Here is a 17,021-nt window from a genome sequence, read left to right on the forward strand (position 1 = left end):
TCCAAAATATATGACTCGGATTTCTCGATTTTAGGAGTGGACTACTGCAGTATGGGGCACACATGCGACGAGAATGCGACATGTATGAATCTCAACACCAAGTACACTTGTAAATGCAACCAGGGCTACGAAGGCGATGGCATTACTTGTGAAGGTAAACCCACTCAACCTACTGTTGGCCTTACATGATTTTGGTGGACTGCAGCAGCTTCAAAAACTAAATAATTTTGCGGCAGAAGTTGCTACCTACGAAAATTACGGCTTTTTGGTATTATAGAATCGAGCGAGTGCACGTAAATTTTGAGTAGAATTGTCACTTATGCTAATTGCTAATTGTCCTATGTAAAGGTGTCCTAGGTACATGATTAAATCTTGAGAACGTAAAATCAATTTCGAGAGGTTATTTTCTGTAAAGCATTATCCGATTTTTTTTTACTATTTGGCCACTTTGACTGCTACAAAGTATTTGACGCTGACTGTACCTTGAAAAACTGTTCGGAATTTAGTTTCAATTTATCTAAGCAGTGCCCTACTCTACTGTATTATTTCAGATGTGGACGAATGTAGTGAAGCCGGCGGTCTGTACGGACACCACTGCCACTCCAACACGCGCTGCGTCAACGAGGTGGGCGGCTACCTTTGCCAGTGTCTGCCCGGATATACCAGGAGAGACAAGTTCAATTGTGTCGAGGTAAACTTATTGATAACAGCTCGTCCAAGCAGCAGCTATACCCATTTTTCATTCCAGTTGTGTTTTGATACGAGTATTTCAATAATCGGGAATCGAAAGGTTCTAGACCCCGTCACCACCAGTAACCACCACCAGTAGTAACTAGGCATTTTATCAATAATTCGTACGCATTGAACCATGGAAACATCGAACGCGAACGTGAGGCATCAAACTAGCAACTGTCGCAACTCCTATCCGTCCGTGTACACTCGCTTGATAAGGGCAGCATGCGCTCGATTATGTGGCGGTAATACTGCCTACAGTAGAGGAGATCAAGATCAACATAAATATCTCCTGATAATATTTAAAAATGATCGATGTGTCGCGATCAATTTACTTACCTAAGCGTTGGATATCGGGTGCTGCAGGTGGACGAGTGCGCGGGCGACACGCACGGCTGCCACGAGGCGGCGGAGTGCAGCAACACGCCCGGCTCCTACACGTGCCGGTGTCGCGACGGCTACGAGGGCGACGGTTACACCTGCACGCGTGAGTCTCGCTCATCTAAATCTAAATGCACTTATCTTAATCTGGGAAAAGGGGGGTTTTAAAGAATGACCTATGTATTTACTGCCAATAAAAAAAAACATCATCAAACATCTTTCAAAAAAATGACTTACCATAAAAATATTACGTCACCACTACCCATATCTTACACTAAGTAGGTCAGCAGACATGATTAATTTACCTTTTTCTTTTTATTGGGAGGAAAATCTTATGTTGGTATGGATACCTCCGCACCGCAGGGACAGCGCGGAGGTTATGTCGGACTTTCACCGACTAAAAACCTCCCAGGTGTCCTCCTCGGCGCATTTCGGACGGCTCTGGGATCTCCAATGAACCCGCCAGTGCCGTCCTAGCGCTGTGCCCCTTTATGGGTCCCCTCTTTTTGCAGTCGCAGTCCCTAGCTGCGACCGTCTCCGACCCCAAGGACCCCTTTTAGTCGCCTTTTACGACAGGCAGGGGATGCCGTAGTCGTATTCTTACGCCCGGGCTACAGGGCGCATGATTAATTTACCTAGAACAAGAACAGACAGCTTTTAAAATACGTTCCAAAATGTCGCGGCGTCAGAAGTCACCACAATTAATTTTGATACCGACCTACATAGTTGAACGATGTGTACCTTCTTACTGGAGGACGAACGGTTCGGTTCCAGCGATCTGCACGGGCGGGTGCCTGAACGGCGGGTCGTGCGTGGCGCCGGAGCGGTGCTCGTGCTCGGGCGGGTTCGGCGGCGCGCGCTGCGAGCGCGACCGCGACGAGTGCCGCGACCCCGACGTGTGCGCGCCCAGCGCCGAGTGCGTCAACACGCCCGGCTCCTACTACTGCGTGTGCCGCGCCGGATATCGGAAACACCCGCTGCGGGACCATTGTGAAGGTGACTCGTTTTTGTTGGCTATTCGTGTACCTGTGTGCATGGCGAAAAAAAGAAAGTTAAACATAATTCGTCGATGAGGCAAACACTTGAATATCCACCTTGTTGTTTCAGATGTAGACGAGTGCGCGCTAGGCGAGCACACGTGTCCGAAGCACGCGCGCTGCGTCAACAACGACGGCGGCTTCAGCTGCGAGTGCGAAGTGCCCGACTGCGAGTTAGGTCAGTACGTCAGTGTACCACGGAAATAAAAAACTTAATGGCTAGAAAAGGTTGCCGACCGCTGGGCTAGAGGAACCATTTATGACTTGAAACAGCGACCTTGTCTTCTCCGCTTTCAGCCACCAAATTCTCTTACACTATTTCGCTAACCGATTTCAACGGTTGGAAGATAATATGTATAGGGGTCATCAATTAGTTACATCACACGAATTTCTAGATTTTTTGACCCCCCCTCCCCCATTATCACACTTGGTCACAAAACCCCTCCCCCCTGATGTGACGTCACATTTTTCACAACGAAATCAGCAAATCGAAGTAGTTTTTTTACCTATTACAAAATATTTTTGATAAAAGAAATATTAGTAATTTTATAACCCAAAACTGATTAGGACAGAAAATTAGGCCTACTTGCACCGTCTCGCTAACCCGGGGTTAAGCGGTTAAACCGTTAACCCAGTGTCAAATTGTACTGGGAACCTGGGTATATCCAGGTTTAACCGGTTAACCCCGGGTTAGTGGAATGGTGCAAGTGGGCCTTAAACGAATAAAAATGCTTATCTTTCCAAAAACTTGTTAGATAAGATAAGATAAGATAATATTTATTCAATAAAACTTATGCTAGTTTGATTTTTACAATGGTAATTTTGCAATATATACTTAAGTAATAGGTGTTATTTTAACTGTAATGAATGGATGACCCCATAGGACCGAGGCGTAAGTACTTGATGCGCAGCAGAGAAATTATGTTGATGGTGGTGCTACGAATGTCGATGACAACTTCTTAATTATCCTTCTTGGCGCTAAATATGTATATCTTTAATTGAGGATCGTAAGCTCAACGCTCCGCGTTCTTCTTTCTCTCTCTGACGCCTATAAATAAAATAAAAATAAAATTCATTTATTTCAGACAATTTACAGTCCATATTTTTAAAATTTTTAATTATAATAGTCGTGAATTAACAGCCGGCTTTTGAATAAGCCAGTTGCGAAACGAAAAAACCCAAAGGGTTCTTTCAAAACCTTACTATTTCACCCCAAACTTCCCCTACACAAATGAAAAGTGATAATAATGAGGGAGATATGTCGCAGGATGCTGGTGGCAGGGCGAGATGAAGCGTGACGGGTCGCACTGGAGCGAGGCGGGCGGCTGCCGCGCGTGCGCCTGCGGCCGCGGCGTGGCCGCCTGTCGCCGCGCGCCCTGCGCCTGCGACGACGGCAACTCCACCGCGCAGGTAACGGCTCCTCTACACGATGGCCCATCATACTAGCGTGTAGAGAGGGTAGTGGTGTCAGATGACTTATGGCGCGGCGGGATTACGGTGGGATGGCTGCGTTGTCGGTTTTTCGGCTGCACAACAAAGGTAGTGGGCCAGCGATGGCGCGTACGCATCTAGGTACACGTGGCCCATTCCATAGTGCGTGCTCTCAACTATCGCATGGCCATCGCGCTGGTCCACCGCTGGGCCATCGTGTAGAGGAGCCATAACACTGCTGGCCGCCAGGTGGCCCACTGGCAGACCCAGACAATATTAATTAGTAGATTGTGCAACAGAGCAAGACTTGCAACTTTAATTGCCTCGGACAAAACGTGTATATTTATGGTAGAGTTAGTGTAAGGCCTGAGTGGACGCTCGAGTTGGGCGTGCAGCGGGGCGGGGCGTGCGGCGTGCATGTTAAACAAATGCAAACGTATAGGAGCGGCCATAGTGCACGCTGCTCAAATTACTTGTGATCCCGACGCCACGCTGCACGCCCCGCCGAACGCTCCGCTTCGAGCGTCCACTCAGGCCTTACACTTATACTTTTCACCTACTTAGATTGCTTGGAAAATGTTATCTACATAATTGGAATTTATGGTGCTGGTTTGCCTGGGTTACACGCAGCTGGCACTCTGCCCGTTGCGTGATTATATGGCAGGTTTTGAACTCTATTGTCAAGACTTTTTTTGTTTGTTCGCTTTATGCACTAGAGCGTTTTACACAGCCAACTTGGACACGACATAAAGACGAACATTATGACTATTATGAGCCTGAATGAGAAATGAAAATCTATATCTAAATTATAATAAGCTCCATGTAGAAAAAAAGGCATAAAACCATGTCAATATTGTCAATTACAAACTAGAAATACTTAACTTACCAGCAGGCTTTTACCTGGTACGCACTAAGAAACTTAAGTGTGTACCTACCTACTGAGTCTTGTGTTGTATTTGTCAGGTGTCGGGGTTCGCGCCGGCGGCGTGCTGTCCGCACTGCGAGCCGCGGTTCCACTGCCGGCACCAGGAGATGCACCACGTCACCTTCCGCAGCGGCGAGCGCTGGCTCTACCAGTGCCAGATCTGCGAATGCCTGGTTGGTATCACTCACTCACTTAGGTTTTGTATTCCTTTTTCCGCTTAATCCAGTCGCGCGGTTGTCAGTTTTTTTTGGAAGTAGATACGAGAATATTGTGAATGAATTAAATTGTATTATGTATAAACTACCGGTCGTATAGTTATTTGCGGACATATGGGCAGTTGGGCACTGGCACGGCAAAACTCTTACGCTCAAGGTGTTCTATGTTTTAATCAGCGTTACTACATTACGTTGTAGGTACCCGTGGAAATACGACAACTGGCCTAGGACCGACAACCGGCGCTTAAGTAGAATTTATTTAGGTTTTCAATCGAGTCGGACCAAGCTAACTCTGCACAGACTTTGCAATGATAAGGAGCTGGTGTCAGCCTTTATCATATTATGGCACCACCTCACTTTGTCATATCTTGCTTGGTCGAGTATTGCGCATATTAGCACACCCATACTTACATTGGGCTACCGCATAAACGATGAGCGGTGGTAACTAAGTCCAGTACGGTAGGTCCTGACATGTCGCATGTTGCAGCTGGGCGAGGTTGACTGCTGGGAGCCGGCGTGCGAGGAGAGCGGCGCGTGCTGCGCGCGCGAGGGAGCGGGACAGGGCGCGTGGCGCGCGCACCGCCTGCAGCTGGCCGGCTGCCAGCTGCCGCACTGCCGCGCCTGCCAGGTGCCTACACACACGCCCGCCCCCGCCCCCGCCCCCGCCGCCTGCCCGCACACACATACACACACTCTTCTAACTCTACTCGCGCCCGAAGCATGCTAACGTTTGTCCTGAGAACTCTTCAAATATTTTATGCGCCAGCCAGTATAAGTTTTCTTACCGTTCCACGGCCTCTTGTAATCTATTTTTTATTGGGGAAAGAATTTTACACATTCTACTCATTTGAGAAAGAAACGTGTGAAACAAAGTGAATAAGACTGAAAAGTATTGAACTGTCGCTAGAATCATCAAAAGCACCAGATTTGGCTAATATATGGGGAGCGACAACAGCTCAATTTTATCATTCGATGCATTCCGACCAACTTTCTTTGTGGCCTAAAGAAAATTAACTTAATCAGTAGCATTAATTCCTACGTAGGTACTACAACTAGAGGAAGGGAAATTCTCCGATTATTTTGCCACTCTGACCTCCACCGATAGGTATATAACTGCCAGACATGTGATAAAGACAATATTTCCGGACTATCTTATAGCTATCTTTTTATAACTAAGATCCTATAGATAAGACAGTTTTCTGAGATTAAGTAAGTATGCAGCATATCAAAGTAATGCTAATATCACTTTCAGTTGTACTCGTATAAACGCTATTTCTCTCCCGCAAATCGTGAAAAAAATATTTCGAGCGAATTCGATGATAAATGCTGGCAGCTCGATCGTTACAACATTTGTTCTTCACATTTTTAAGGCGGGCGATGCTGCCAGCGTCCGAGTCAAAGTAAAGCTCGAGACGTAATTTTCGCGGCCGAGACAGAGTCATTCTCAAAAAATATGTCTGCGGTCTAACTGCCGCGACCCGTACAAAATGTATGGAAAGAGTCATGGCAATTAGACGCAACCGCAGACATATTCTTAGAGAATGACTCCATAAAGCTTCCTTTCCGCTTCCACGTGGAACTCGCTTGATGTGTGTAACTGACCTGCGTTGACAAGTGCCCCGGCTTGGGCTGACTAACCGCGAGCCGCTTGAGATGGTCGTGTGATCGCGTCGTTTCGCTTGTTGCAGGGAGGCCAGTGTGCTACTTTGGTGAGCAATCTCGCGTGTTGTGTGCATCGGTAACCACCCCACTCTTTTATTCATTCATACATTGCTATATTAACAAGTGTTTATTTGTCGCTCGTGTTTAGGTTGGATTTGTTAAGAGGCGCCCATATATTGGCTTGTGTATTTATAAACCTTCGACGGCTTGGTTACCTAACTGACTATTCAAGTTTTAGTTCAGAATTTACTTCATATCTACCGATAATTATGATGCTTTATATTGACTTTTTTGAACGAACGTTTTTTTCAAGTAAGTAAGAAATCACGCCTATTATACTTAACAAATCACAGTCAAACACACTTCCATTCCAGGTATCATTATGTTGCATGTCTATTCGTTTCAATCATCATCATTTACCTATTCAGCATGGTGATATTGGTTTTATTTTTTTCCGATGCGTATGCAACAGTTTTACTAAGCATGGTTCGAAAACAAAATATCTACATGGCGCATACAAGTTTTATTTATTTTGTCGCAATTTTCACTAGTATAGAAGTAGAAACAGCATCCTTCATGATTAGGTATAAACATTAAAAAATCACTTCAGTAGAAACTTCTTTTGATAACTTAAATAAAAGACCAAAATATTAGTGGCGCCCAACGTGGGGCCACGTTAGTAGTTTGGATGCGCTGACTAGAACTTGTTCGAATATAAATAATCGCTTTGGTGTCAATTATTGTCATTTAGGTAATCATTATTGTTCTTAAAGTTCTCTTTTTATCAGCACTTCTCATTTAAGTCGGATGAGCAGGATCTCCAACACGACGTAATAAGTAAATGCACAATAATGTTGTTCTATCCATTTGGACAAACATTGATAAGATAATGGAATGAATGTTTGTGCAAGTGGATATTAAGTAGCCAAAGAGACGCGACGGCGTTAGCATACGTGTCGGCAACAGAGTTTTGAGGTGAATGATTACACACACAACTTTAATATTTTTCAAACAACTTGGGTACGGTGACAAATGTCATCTCAATACAATCTTGCAAGATACCGATTACCGATATACCGATACCGTTTTAACCTTTTCATAAGGTAGAGTACTAATTTCAAATGCAAAAAAATTAACGCCTCTATGAGTGATTTCGTTGCATGATAGGATTTACTAAAGTCCTAAGCTAATAATAATAAGAAATAAGAACATCAAAATCCCGCTGATTACTGGCAGTTGTTGAGTGCGTGATGTGCGTGACCTCATCTCTGGTGCCAATACTTATCTATCGTTGGTTGGTTAGTTTTTCGGTGCCGGATTACTTGAACCACTGCACATCTTGTGGAGCCGGTGCCGGTACCGGTGTCGTGTCGGCAGGGAGTGAGCTTGTGCCTGTGCGTGTTGTAGCCCGGGCTGGACGCTGGCGCTGGCGCTGGCGGCGGCGTGGGCGCGGCGCGCTCGGGCCGGGGCGCAGCACCGCAAGCACCGCGGCGCGCGGCGCTAGAGCCGCCCTGAGCCGCGCCGAACCCTGACTATTTATTCTAGATAGACCTAATGTTAACCAATTGCGGCGGGCGCGCGCACGCCGAGGCCTTAACTTAGCGGCGGCGGCGCCCGCCCGCGGCGCCCGGAACCGCCATGTGATACTGTATTATAACGCGCGGTTGCGATAGTGTCGAATATATCAAAGTATTTTATCTTCGTTATAGCAATATTATAGTGTTATCGAGTAGTTAGGTTATAGAACGGTGTGCCGCGAATCTTGATCAAATGCCTTTATTATAATTAGTGCGGCGCGTGGAGCGAGCGGTTCCGGCGCCGATGTGTTTCGTGCTCCCCACTCGCGTGGCGTTCACCTCGCACCTGGACCCGTACGAGCCGGCCGGGTGCGGTGGGGTCCTAAATACCTACGTAAATCATTGTTTAATATTCACCTTATTCCATTAAGGTTACCTATATTTTAAGTTAACCTAATGTGCAGTCAGCTACAGGGAAATGTGACCCCCCCCCCCTGCATAAGTTTGTGTGCAAAGGTGCTAAGCGAATAGTATTGCTGACTGTAGGAATTTTTATGACAGCCACTGTCTGGCCGGCTTTATTTTTTACTGTCTCGAGTGTTTGTTATTGCAAAGTTTGTAACACTTTAGTCACGACGGGAGCGTTAAATAATTAGTAGGTAATATGTAGATGATTTCCGCTTGTAGAAAGTAAGTTCGTGGGCGTCGATGTGTAGGGTGTAAGGTCACGCGAGAGGCGCATGCGGCGCGGCACGAGGTTGTGATAGAGCGAGTGCGAGTGTGCTCGTGCGGCGCCGAGTCCTCCGCCCGGCGCGTTCTCACCGCTACAACTTAGGTACTCTTCGAATTCTAAATTTAAACAATACGTCGATCGCTTCAAATTATTATACTAGACTTATAACGGTACTATTTAGCTATTGTTGTGAATATTGTATAGTTAGCGACACTATATATTTGCTGTGAATACGCCGCGCGGAGGGCGCGATTACTGATTAGTGTAGTGTGGGCTGCGGGCGTGCGGCGGCGGCGTCGGATCGTCGTGATGCCGTGCACCACGCGACCGGCCGGCGGCGGCTTCCCGTGATGCCGTGCGCCGCACGACCGGCCGGCGGCGGCGTGCCGTGAATCCGTGTGCCGCGCGACCGGCCGGCGGCGGCGTGCCGTGATGCCGTGCGGCGCACGACCGGCCGCGGCGGCGTACCGTGATGCCGTGCGCCGCACGCCAGCCCGCGTCCGCGGCCCGCGTCGGGCGCCCGCGCGCCGCGCCGATCAAACAAACGGGGGCGAGCGCGCGAGTGAACCGACGCGCTCGATAGGCCGCTGTTGTACGAAATTTTTCATAATATATTATAGTTTTTATTTGTCTTTATATAGAAATCGTTTTCTTGAATCATTTTGAAAATAACCAAAAATAGGTACCAAATATAGAAAAGACATGATTGTTTCTTAATTTTCATAAAGCATTTTAATGCTTGCATGTTGTATTGTGTTCAAAAAATTACAATTAAAAAGATATCCTCAAGGTTGTATTTTTTTTTCATACTCTCCTACAAATAAATAAATCTTAAATTGCAGGCTTTTAATTTATTGTAAGTAAATGACAACGATAAAATTTATTTAATTTTGATACATTAAATAGGTCTGGCCTAGGGTGGTGGTCTGGTCTAGGTAAATTAATTATATCTTTTTTTAGTAACTACAGGACAAAAATCTCCATATAATTCCCCGCAGCCTTAAATATAGTTTTACATTAAGTACCTATACTTGTCATTCCGATTGAACTCCACTTTATATCGTCGGGTGACAAGTAAAAGTCACTAACTAACATCATTGAAATTATTGGACAATAAACCGTGTTACAAGTGTAATAAAGTGCATTGTTACTTAAATTTTTTGATAGTACTTAGTGAGTTTTACTTGTCACCCGACGATATGCACACGTTTTACAAGTAGATATAACTTGTGTTGATAGGTGGTGATACAAAATTATACAGGATGAAGCAAGCTAATTGGAGAAATGTAAATAGAATATTTACTCAAGAAGTACCTAAATTAAGGTAAGTAAGTACTTGGAGAGATATTGGTCAAAAATTTTACTATACATAGTTCGTTTTTTTTAGCATTAGAAAGAAGGTAAGCGATCTTGATGTGATCAATTAAAAGACACATCAAGATTGTTTACCTTTTTTCTAATGCTAAAAAAACGAACTACTTATAATCAATTTTACAGTAGGTACATATATAATATGGTGATACTTTACCGCCCTAGTTAATTAGCACTTTACGTACCTATGTCGAAAATTTAAAGTGCCATATATGTAACTACTCTAAAACTTTGTTCGATACACGTGCGAATAGAGTATTCGCAACTTCCTTTGGTCGTGTTTTACTTTATCGCCACTCGTTGCTACGTTGTTCCTAGTTTTCGCATTTGTATCGTAATGTACTATTACTAAACTAAACTAAACGAAAGATGCTTCAAAACATACGTGTGTGAGTTTACATGTTAGCATAGTCTATTAAAACATGGTCTTCTCTTCCCAGAGTGACACAAGCCTACGTCACAATAACATTGGCACTTTATATAGCGTTATCGCATATTATCATATAGCGCTGTCGCATGATGACGTAGGCTTGTGTCAGTCACGTGGTCATGGTCAAGTCGGAAGAGAGTACCAGGCGAAGTATATTATTACACCATGCATGTTAGGGCATTGTCGGGGCGGGCGGGGGGAGATTGTGCGGGTAGCAGGCAAGCGAGGCGGGCGGCGGCGTTAGGTACGCCACCCGCAGCGTCGACTTCTGGCGCTCCACCACGCCCGACGCCTGCGTGTACGCTGCCGTGAACACCGTTACCGCCTACACCACACCATTTAAACATAAATAAATAATTATTAACTATTAATTCACCATTTTTCACTGAACCAAATAAATAAATATTGGGGGACATCTTACACAGATCAACCTAGCCCCAAACTAAGCAAAGCGTGTACTATGGGTACTAGGCGACGATAAACATACTTATTTAGATAAATACATACTTATATACTTGCATAGAAAACATCCATGACTCCGGAACAAATATTAGTGTTCATCACGCAAATAAATGCCCTTACCGGGACTCGAACCCAGGACCATCGGCTTAGCAGGCAGGGTCAGTACCCACTAGGCCAGACCGGTCGTCCGTCGTCGTCGGTCGATTGGAATCAGAAGAGATTTTTTTTTCAATCAGCATGCCTTTCGTTTCATACAATACAAAAGATAATTTTGCTATGAAAAAGCGAGTACTACCTAATAAATATTACTTTATAAGGCTGTGGTCTTATGACACAAATCACAGTTTTATAGAATAGTTTGAGGCACGCGACATGAAGATTTGATTTTATATCTTTGGCGATGAAAGGGACTGGGGACCACCAAGTTTTTTGTGCTTAAGCCAGCTACATCCATTGTAAACCGTGTAAAAACGCCGTAGGCATGCTAGGTATCCACGTTCATCTGGAATAGAAAAGTAGCTATAGCTGGTCAAGCAAATCTTGTCAGTATAAAAAAAGGCGCGAAACTCAAATTTTCTATGGGACGATATCCCTTCGCGCCTACATTTTTCAAATTTGCCGCCTTTCTCTACTGACAAGATCTTTTTGACCAGCTATATAAGTACATATTTCGGTTCTGATTACCAAAATCATGATGATGGCGGAGGAAAGCGCAGAAAGGGCGTTGGCATAGTTGCGCAGCTCGACCACCGCGAGCCGGAGGCAGCCCGTCTGCGGAGACGGCAGCTGTGACGCTTCGCACGAAGGCTCGCGCTGTACCAACCAACATTTTAAACATAAACCGACTTTACAAAATAGATTGAAATGCCGTTAATATTATTTATTTACGACCATAGTGCATCTCATAACACTTACAATTAACGATGAAGACATATCGCGAAACATGAATTTAAATATGAGTCTTTGAGGAATTCCGTTTTGGTAATCATCACCAGTTCCACTTCATCAGATGGAAATTATACGGATCGGGTAAGATTTTTCCAACAGTCCTTAAATTAAAATTTCAGCCGATTAAAGTTACCTTAAAATGGCTTATACGACCGCAGCAGGACGGTGGCAGAGCGCGACGGTGCTTGTACCAGTCGGAGTGGTCCTGCACGCCGCAGCATCGCAGCTGCAACGACAACAAACCACATAATAACACGCAAATTAGGTACACTGATGTAGACCTGCATGCCGCCTTGGACACCGGCCGTCCGGCACACGCATCGGCGTGCGGATTAGCATCCAATGTAAAGACCGCCTAACCCTAACAGATTAGTTCCTAACATGGAATCTAGTAATAGGTAGGTATATAAGTAGAGTCAGCGTGTTACTGATTTATGATCAATATATTAACCCTTTAGTGGGTAACGGCAAGATATTTGCCGTCAGACAACTCAGGCATTACATTTTTTTTTTCTCAACGCGTTCAGCGTTGTTAGTTAATATAAATTTTAGCATTGGAGAATATACTCGTACCAATCTATCAAAAAAGGACAGCTGACTTTACAGTTGCCGTTAGTGTCGAGCGAGGCGTTAATGCCTACCTCCAGCTGCATAGCGGCCAAGGCGGTCCGCATGGCGGGGTCGACCGCCTGGAGGCTGATGGCGCGGTGCATGCTGGCGTTGAGCGCGGCCGGCTCACGCAGCGCGCGCGCTAGCCCGCCCAGCGAGCACTGAGCCACAGTCAGCATCAGCATCGCCATCATTGCCACGCACATCAGCTATATACACACAGCTATATAATTTCTAGTAGGTATAATGAAACATATAGTGGTTAGCAAAGGGACCGATGTACCTATAAATTTTTCGGCACGTTCTTGTTATGGTATTTTTAAAGGAACTATAAGATTCCTATTGGCTTAATTGGCTATATGCGAAGTTGGTCGTGGCGGAAAATATAATCGACGCCAACGCAAATCTGATCGTGGTGAAAATCTGAACTTTTGTGGGACATCATTTTCATACTATTTAGCAGCTGCCAACTGTCACCTAATATAGGTATGTCCCTCACCTACTGGGGCAGCGCCCCGGTCATGCACGGAGCGAATACAATACATAGGTATGTTACAAAAAAATAAACATATGTATAAAATGTACCCGCTTTGAAATACAAAGTCTTAAGTAAATTCAGCATAAGTGCATGTTGTGCACAAGCATAATTATATCGTCAAGTAGGTACCTTAGTCTACAAAATTTACCGTAGCTAATAGCGGTTGCGACCTCGGGTGGTAAGGCACTAGCGTGGCCAGCCAGCAGACCGGCAGGCACAGCAGCGCGCCCGCCACGAACGCCACGGTCGACGCCAGCTCCACGGTCAGGTCCGAGGTCCAGAAATAGTACGACATGCGCAGCAAGCTCCACGCCGTCGAGCCGCCCAGGATCGCTCCGCCGCTCTAAAAACGGGGTCATTTTAGTCCACGTTAGTTTCGTTAAAATTGAATTCTGTGTCTTATTTTAATACTGTGACCATATTATGAATATATTTTTTTATTTGTACAATGTAGAAGCACTTAGATATTAATAGATCCGAGTAATCGAGCTTCCAAATTACATCGGCGAGACGGTTTACCAGGAATACTAGGTAGATCTATATCCTATCTGCTAAAAACTGCCGGGAATGAACGGCTATGCAAACCTGTCGATTTCTAGATAAAATACTTTACAAACTTTTGATGCGTTTACCTCCTGCTCCTTTAATGGCGAACTGCCGAAGCTTATAAAAACATATAGTAGGCTATGATATTATATAACCATAGATAGGTTATACTCATACTTGAGGAGCACAAAAAATACTTCCATATTTATTTCTGTGCCTACGAAGAAATTTGTTATTTTTTATTAGTTTTCTCATTACAACCATCTTTGTCACACTCGTTGTTAAACATAAGGTCATCTCTTTCTCTTTAGGTGTGCGGGAGCTCGTTAGCACGTGCACATTTCTCGCTTGTCCAGCCGCGTCTAAAGGAAACTTGTCCAATTTGTCAAGCGTTTAAGCAAACAAGTTAAGCGCTTCAATTTTGGAATGCCTATAACCTATCTTGAGTTATAAATCATTGTTAGTAGGTAAGTACCTACTCACACTCATTTATACCAATATATGTTTATACAAAAATTATTGAACCTTTAGCAAAATATTGAGCATTTTACATAACTTACCAGGAGCAAACCCGCACACATGAATAAAACTATACCACTGTTTCTCATATTGATAATAATTTAAGGAAGCATTAACTTAAGAACTTTATAAATTATGTTTTGTCACTTTGTTAATTTTCAAATCGACATCGACATTTGAACAATTTTGACGCAACTTTTTTTTTTGTACCTAGTATTTTACATATTCATGTGACTGGATATGATTACAAAAAGGTTCCCTTTTAGTAAGATATATGAAAAGAAACAAATAAAGAGGATTGCTTAAAAGAATTTTCTCGTGCCTATCAAAGGCCTATCATATCCATTCATGACGATAGTGTCAAAATGATTTCCACAGCAATTGTAATGGGCTAAATTTTGGAGTTTATTAATATATTTTTAATAATTTATTAACTTCTTTGTATACAAAGGCTTCATACAAAGTCCTGGTGTAAGTATATAAATACTTATCTAACAGAAACTAAATTACATTTCAGCTCGCACCTGAATCTCGTTAGTGTGTAGAACCGGGGTAAGTCCTCCCAAATAGTTAAATACAAACGCCCCTAAAGTCCTGTAGTACAGATTTATTCAATAACTACTACCACCACCATTCGTACTTATATATTAAACCGACCATTCAAATTTTGCTTCCATTTTCTTCTGGAAGAGCAAGCCGGGTTCTAATTGTAAGTAGCTAACAAATTCCTATCGTCGGTAGCAAACTCCTTGAGCTATTCCTTAATGACTGGAAACAGACCAAGGGCACAGGGTGCAAGATCAGGACTGTACGGAGGATGTTCAACCACGTTCCAACATCTTGTAAAATACTCACAGTTTCACGCGACCTAAACGCAAAAGCATTATCGTGATGAAAATGTCAACTACCGAGTCTTGAGTCTCTTGACTTTGGACGGAGCTCTTTGAGTTTTTGGATCACCTTAGTTAGGCAAACTCTCTTTTGTATACCATTAGCCCGTAACTTGTACGACGACCACAAAATTACTCGCTCTTCTTTTTGGGGTCCCGTTGTTTCCCATAAAGTTTTAAGTCATAATGTATTGTTTGTCATATTATCATTAGTCATAAAACTGAAACCGTTAATATTTCAGAATTTTCGTAACGTTATCCTGATAGATAGGTTAGGTTAGGTTAGGTTTGTTTTTTGGCACGGTGGCACAGGTGGTGAGGCGTATAACGATGCTGGGTCTGGAGGTGGCGCTACACAAGTCCGAGGCGCTCTGCTTCCACGCAGCCCGGAAGGCGCCGCCTGCAGGATCCAGCATCATCGTTGGTGGCACCCGAATCGAGGTAAAGTCCGACATGAAATATCTTGGACTTGTCCTCGATTCCCGATGGAACTTCCGCGAGCACTTTGCCCGCCTGACCCCCCAACTAATGGCAGCATCGGCCGCACTGAAGAGGCTGATGCCCAACATCGGGGGGCCGGAGGTGGCGAGCCGCCGTCTATATATGGGGGTGGTGCGATCGATGGCCCTGTACGGGGCGCCGATCTGGGCGGTGAATCTGGTGGCCCGAAATGTCGCTCTGCTGAGAAAGGCTCAGAGGGCGATGGCCATCAGCGTCGTACGCGGGTACCGCACCACCTCATATGATGCGGCGTGCTTGCTGGCGGGAACGCCTCCGTGGGATCTGGAGGCGGAGGCCCAAGCGTCTCTATACGAGTGGCGCAGGGAGCTCCGGCTGCGGGAGTTCCATCCTGCGCCTAGGGAGGTAGAGGCGCAAAAGCTCCTCGTCCGGCAGTCCATTGTCCTCCAATGGGAGGAACAACTGGCGAGCGAAGCGAGGAAGGTCACAGGACTGTCGAGGCGGTCCGGCCGGTCCTACAAGACTGGCTGGAGAGAGAGCGGGGCTCGCTAACCTTCCGACTGGTGCAGGTGCTCACGGGGCATGGCTGTTTCGGGAGCTACCTGCACCGGTACGCAAGACGGGAGGTGACGGCCGAGTGCCACCAGTGTGGCTGCGGCGAGGACACGGCGCAGCATACCCTGGAGGAATGCCCAGCCTGGGAGGGGCAGCGCCGCGAACTCGCGGCAGTGGTGGGGAACGACCTCTCCTTGCCAGCCGTAGTTAAGGCTATGGTTGCCGACGAGAGGTCGTGGAAAGCGGTCCTCTCCTTCTGCGAGGATGTAATGTCGCAGAAGGAGGCAGCGGAGAGGGAACGGGAGGCCAACCCAGCCTCGCACCCGATCCGCCGCAAGCGCACTGGGGCCCGGAGGAGAGCGTATGCCCATCTCCTCCCCCCCCACCTAGCGAGGTCTGGGCAGCGGCGCGGGGGCGTCGCTGCCTATTACATAGGCCTCGCAGAGAGGGCGCGCGTGGTATGCCCACGCGCCTTCTGAGGAGGCAGGGGTAGAAGTTCCTCTCTAGCTCCCCTCAAGAGAAGGGCCCGCTGCACAGGCGGGCGGCGCCGGCGTGGTTGCGGTTGCGTACTCTAGAGAACCCGTGACCACGCCCCACTGGCGGCGTGCAGGCATACCGTTGGTTTTTTAGTGGGTAGCGGCACCCTTGCCGAGTCCCACATAACCCGCATTTCCTCCCCCCGGTGTGCGGGTATGCATAAAGCATTTTTCCAACGAAAAAAAAAATAAAAATAAAAGGTTTGTTTTTTGGCAATCCTGAAAAGTGACGCGTTTCTGAACCAAATGAATTATGACTAACGATAATTCGGGCAAACAATACATTATGGCTTAAAACTATTTGGGAAACAATAGAGACCCCTTCTTTTTAATTTACCTTGATGTAATTTACGAACTTCAATTTCAGTAGGCTCATTTTCAAACAACCTTATTTTTGGCACATCAATGTAATATAGGTTCCATCACCCGTAGTTAGAAATTCCTTTTCATACCACCTTTATGTATATGTTAAATTCAAGTTAGCCGCAATGGATATTCATAGCGTAAGTTCTGGACAACCTTTTA

At 45.5% G+C, this 17,021-nt stretch overlaps 2 protein-coding genes across 3 annotated transcripts in view; one reads left to right on the top strand and one right to left on the bottom strand.

Annotated features, from left to right (window-relative positions):
• The window catches only part of LOC134662494 (protein kinase C-binding protein NELL1-like), a 74,021-nt gene extending 67,456 nt beyond the window's left edge, over nt 1-6,565 (top strand). Inside the window, exons 9-17 of one of the 2 annotated variants that reach the window (XM_063518740.1) lie at nt 35-154; nt 552-691; nt 1,099-1,219; nt 1,888-2,109; nt 2,221-2,328; nt 3,418-3,560; nt 4,545-4,679; nt 5,209-5,349; nt 6,410-6,565. In XM_063518740.1, the coding sequence (XP_063374810.1) occupies nt 35-154; nt 552-691; nt 1,099-1,219; nt 1,888-2,109; nt 2,221-2,328; nt 3,418-3,560; nt 4,545-4,679; nt 5,209-5,349; nt 6,410-6,463 (1,184 nt within the window). In that variant the 3' untranslated portion in view covers nt 6,464-6,565. Of the gene's footprint in view, nt 1-34; nt 155-551; nt 692-1,098; nt 1,220-1,887; nt 2,110-2,220; nt 2,329-3,417; nt 3,561-4,544; nt 4,680-5,208; nt 5,506-6,409 lie in introns of those variants that run through there. The other variant, XM_063518739.1, reaches the window with a different exon arrangement.
• Nucleotides 6,566-10,606: 4,041 nt separating this feature from the next.
• The window catches only part of LOC134662507 (uncharacterized), a 37,379-nt gene continuing 30,964 nt past the window's right edge, over nt 10,607-17,021 (bottom strand). Inside the window, exons 7-11 of the mRNA XM_063518759.1 lie at nt 13,140-13,334; nt 12,486-12,662; nt 11,978-12,070; nt 11,581-11,709; nt 10,607-10,759 (exon numbers count right to left, since the gene is read on the bottom strand). Coding sequence (XP_063374829.1) covers nt 10,607-10,759; nt 11,581-11,709; nt 11,978-12,070; nt 12,486-12,662; nt 13,140-13,334 — 747 coding nt within the window. The remainder of the gene's footprint in view (nt 10,760-11,580; nt 11,710-11,977; nt 12,071-12,485; nt 12,663-13,139; nt 13,335-17,021) is intronic.

This window comes from Cydia amplana, chromosome 3, assembly GCF_948474715.1.
Source record: "Cydia amplana chromosome 3, ilCydAmpl1.1, whole genome shotgun sequence".
Classification (NCBI taxonomy): Eukaryota; Metazoa; Arthropoda; class Insecta; order Lepidoptera; family Tortricidae; genus Cydia; species Cydia amplana.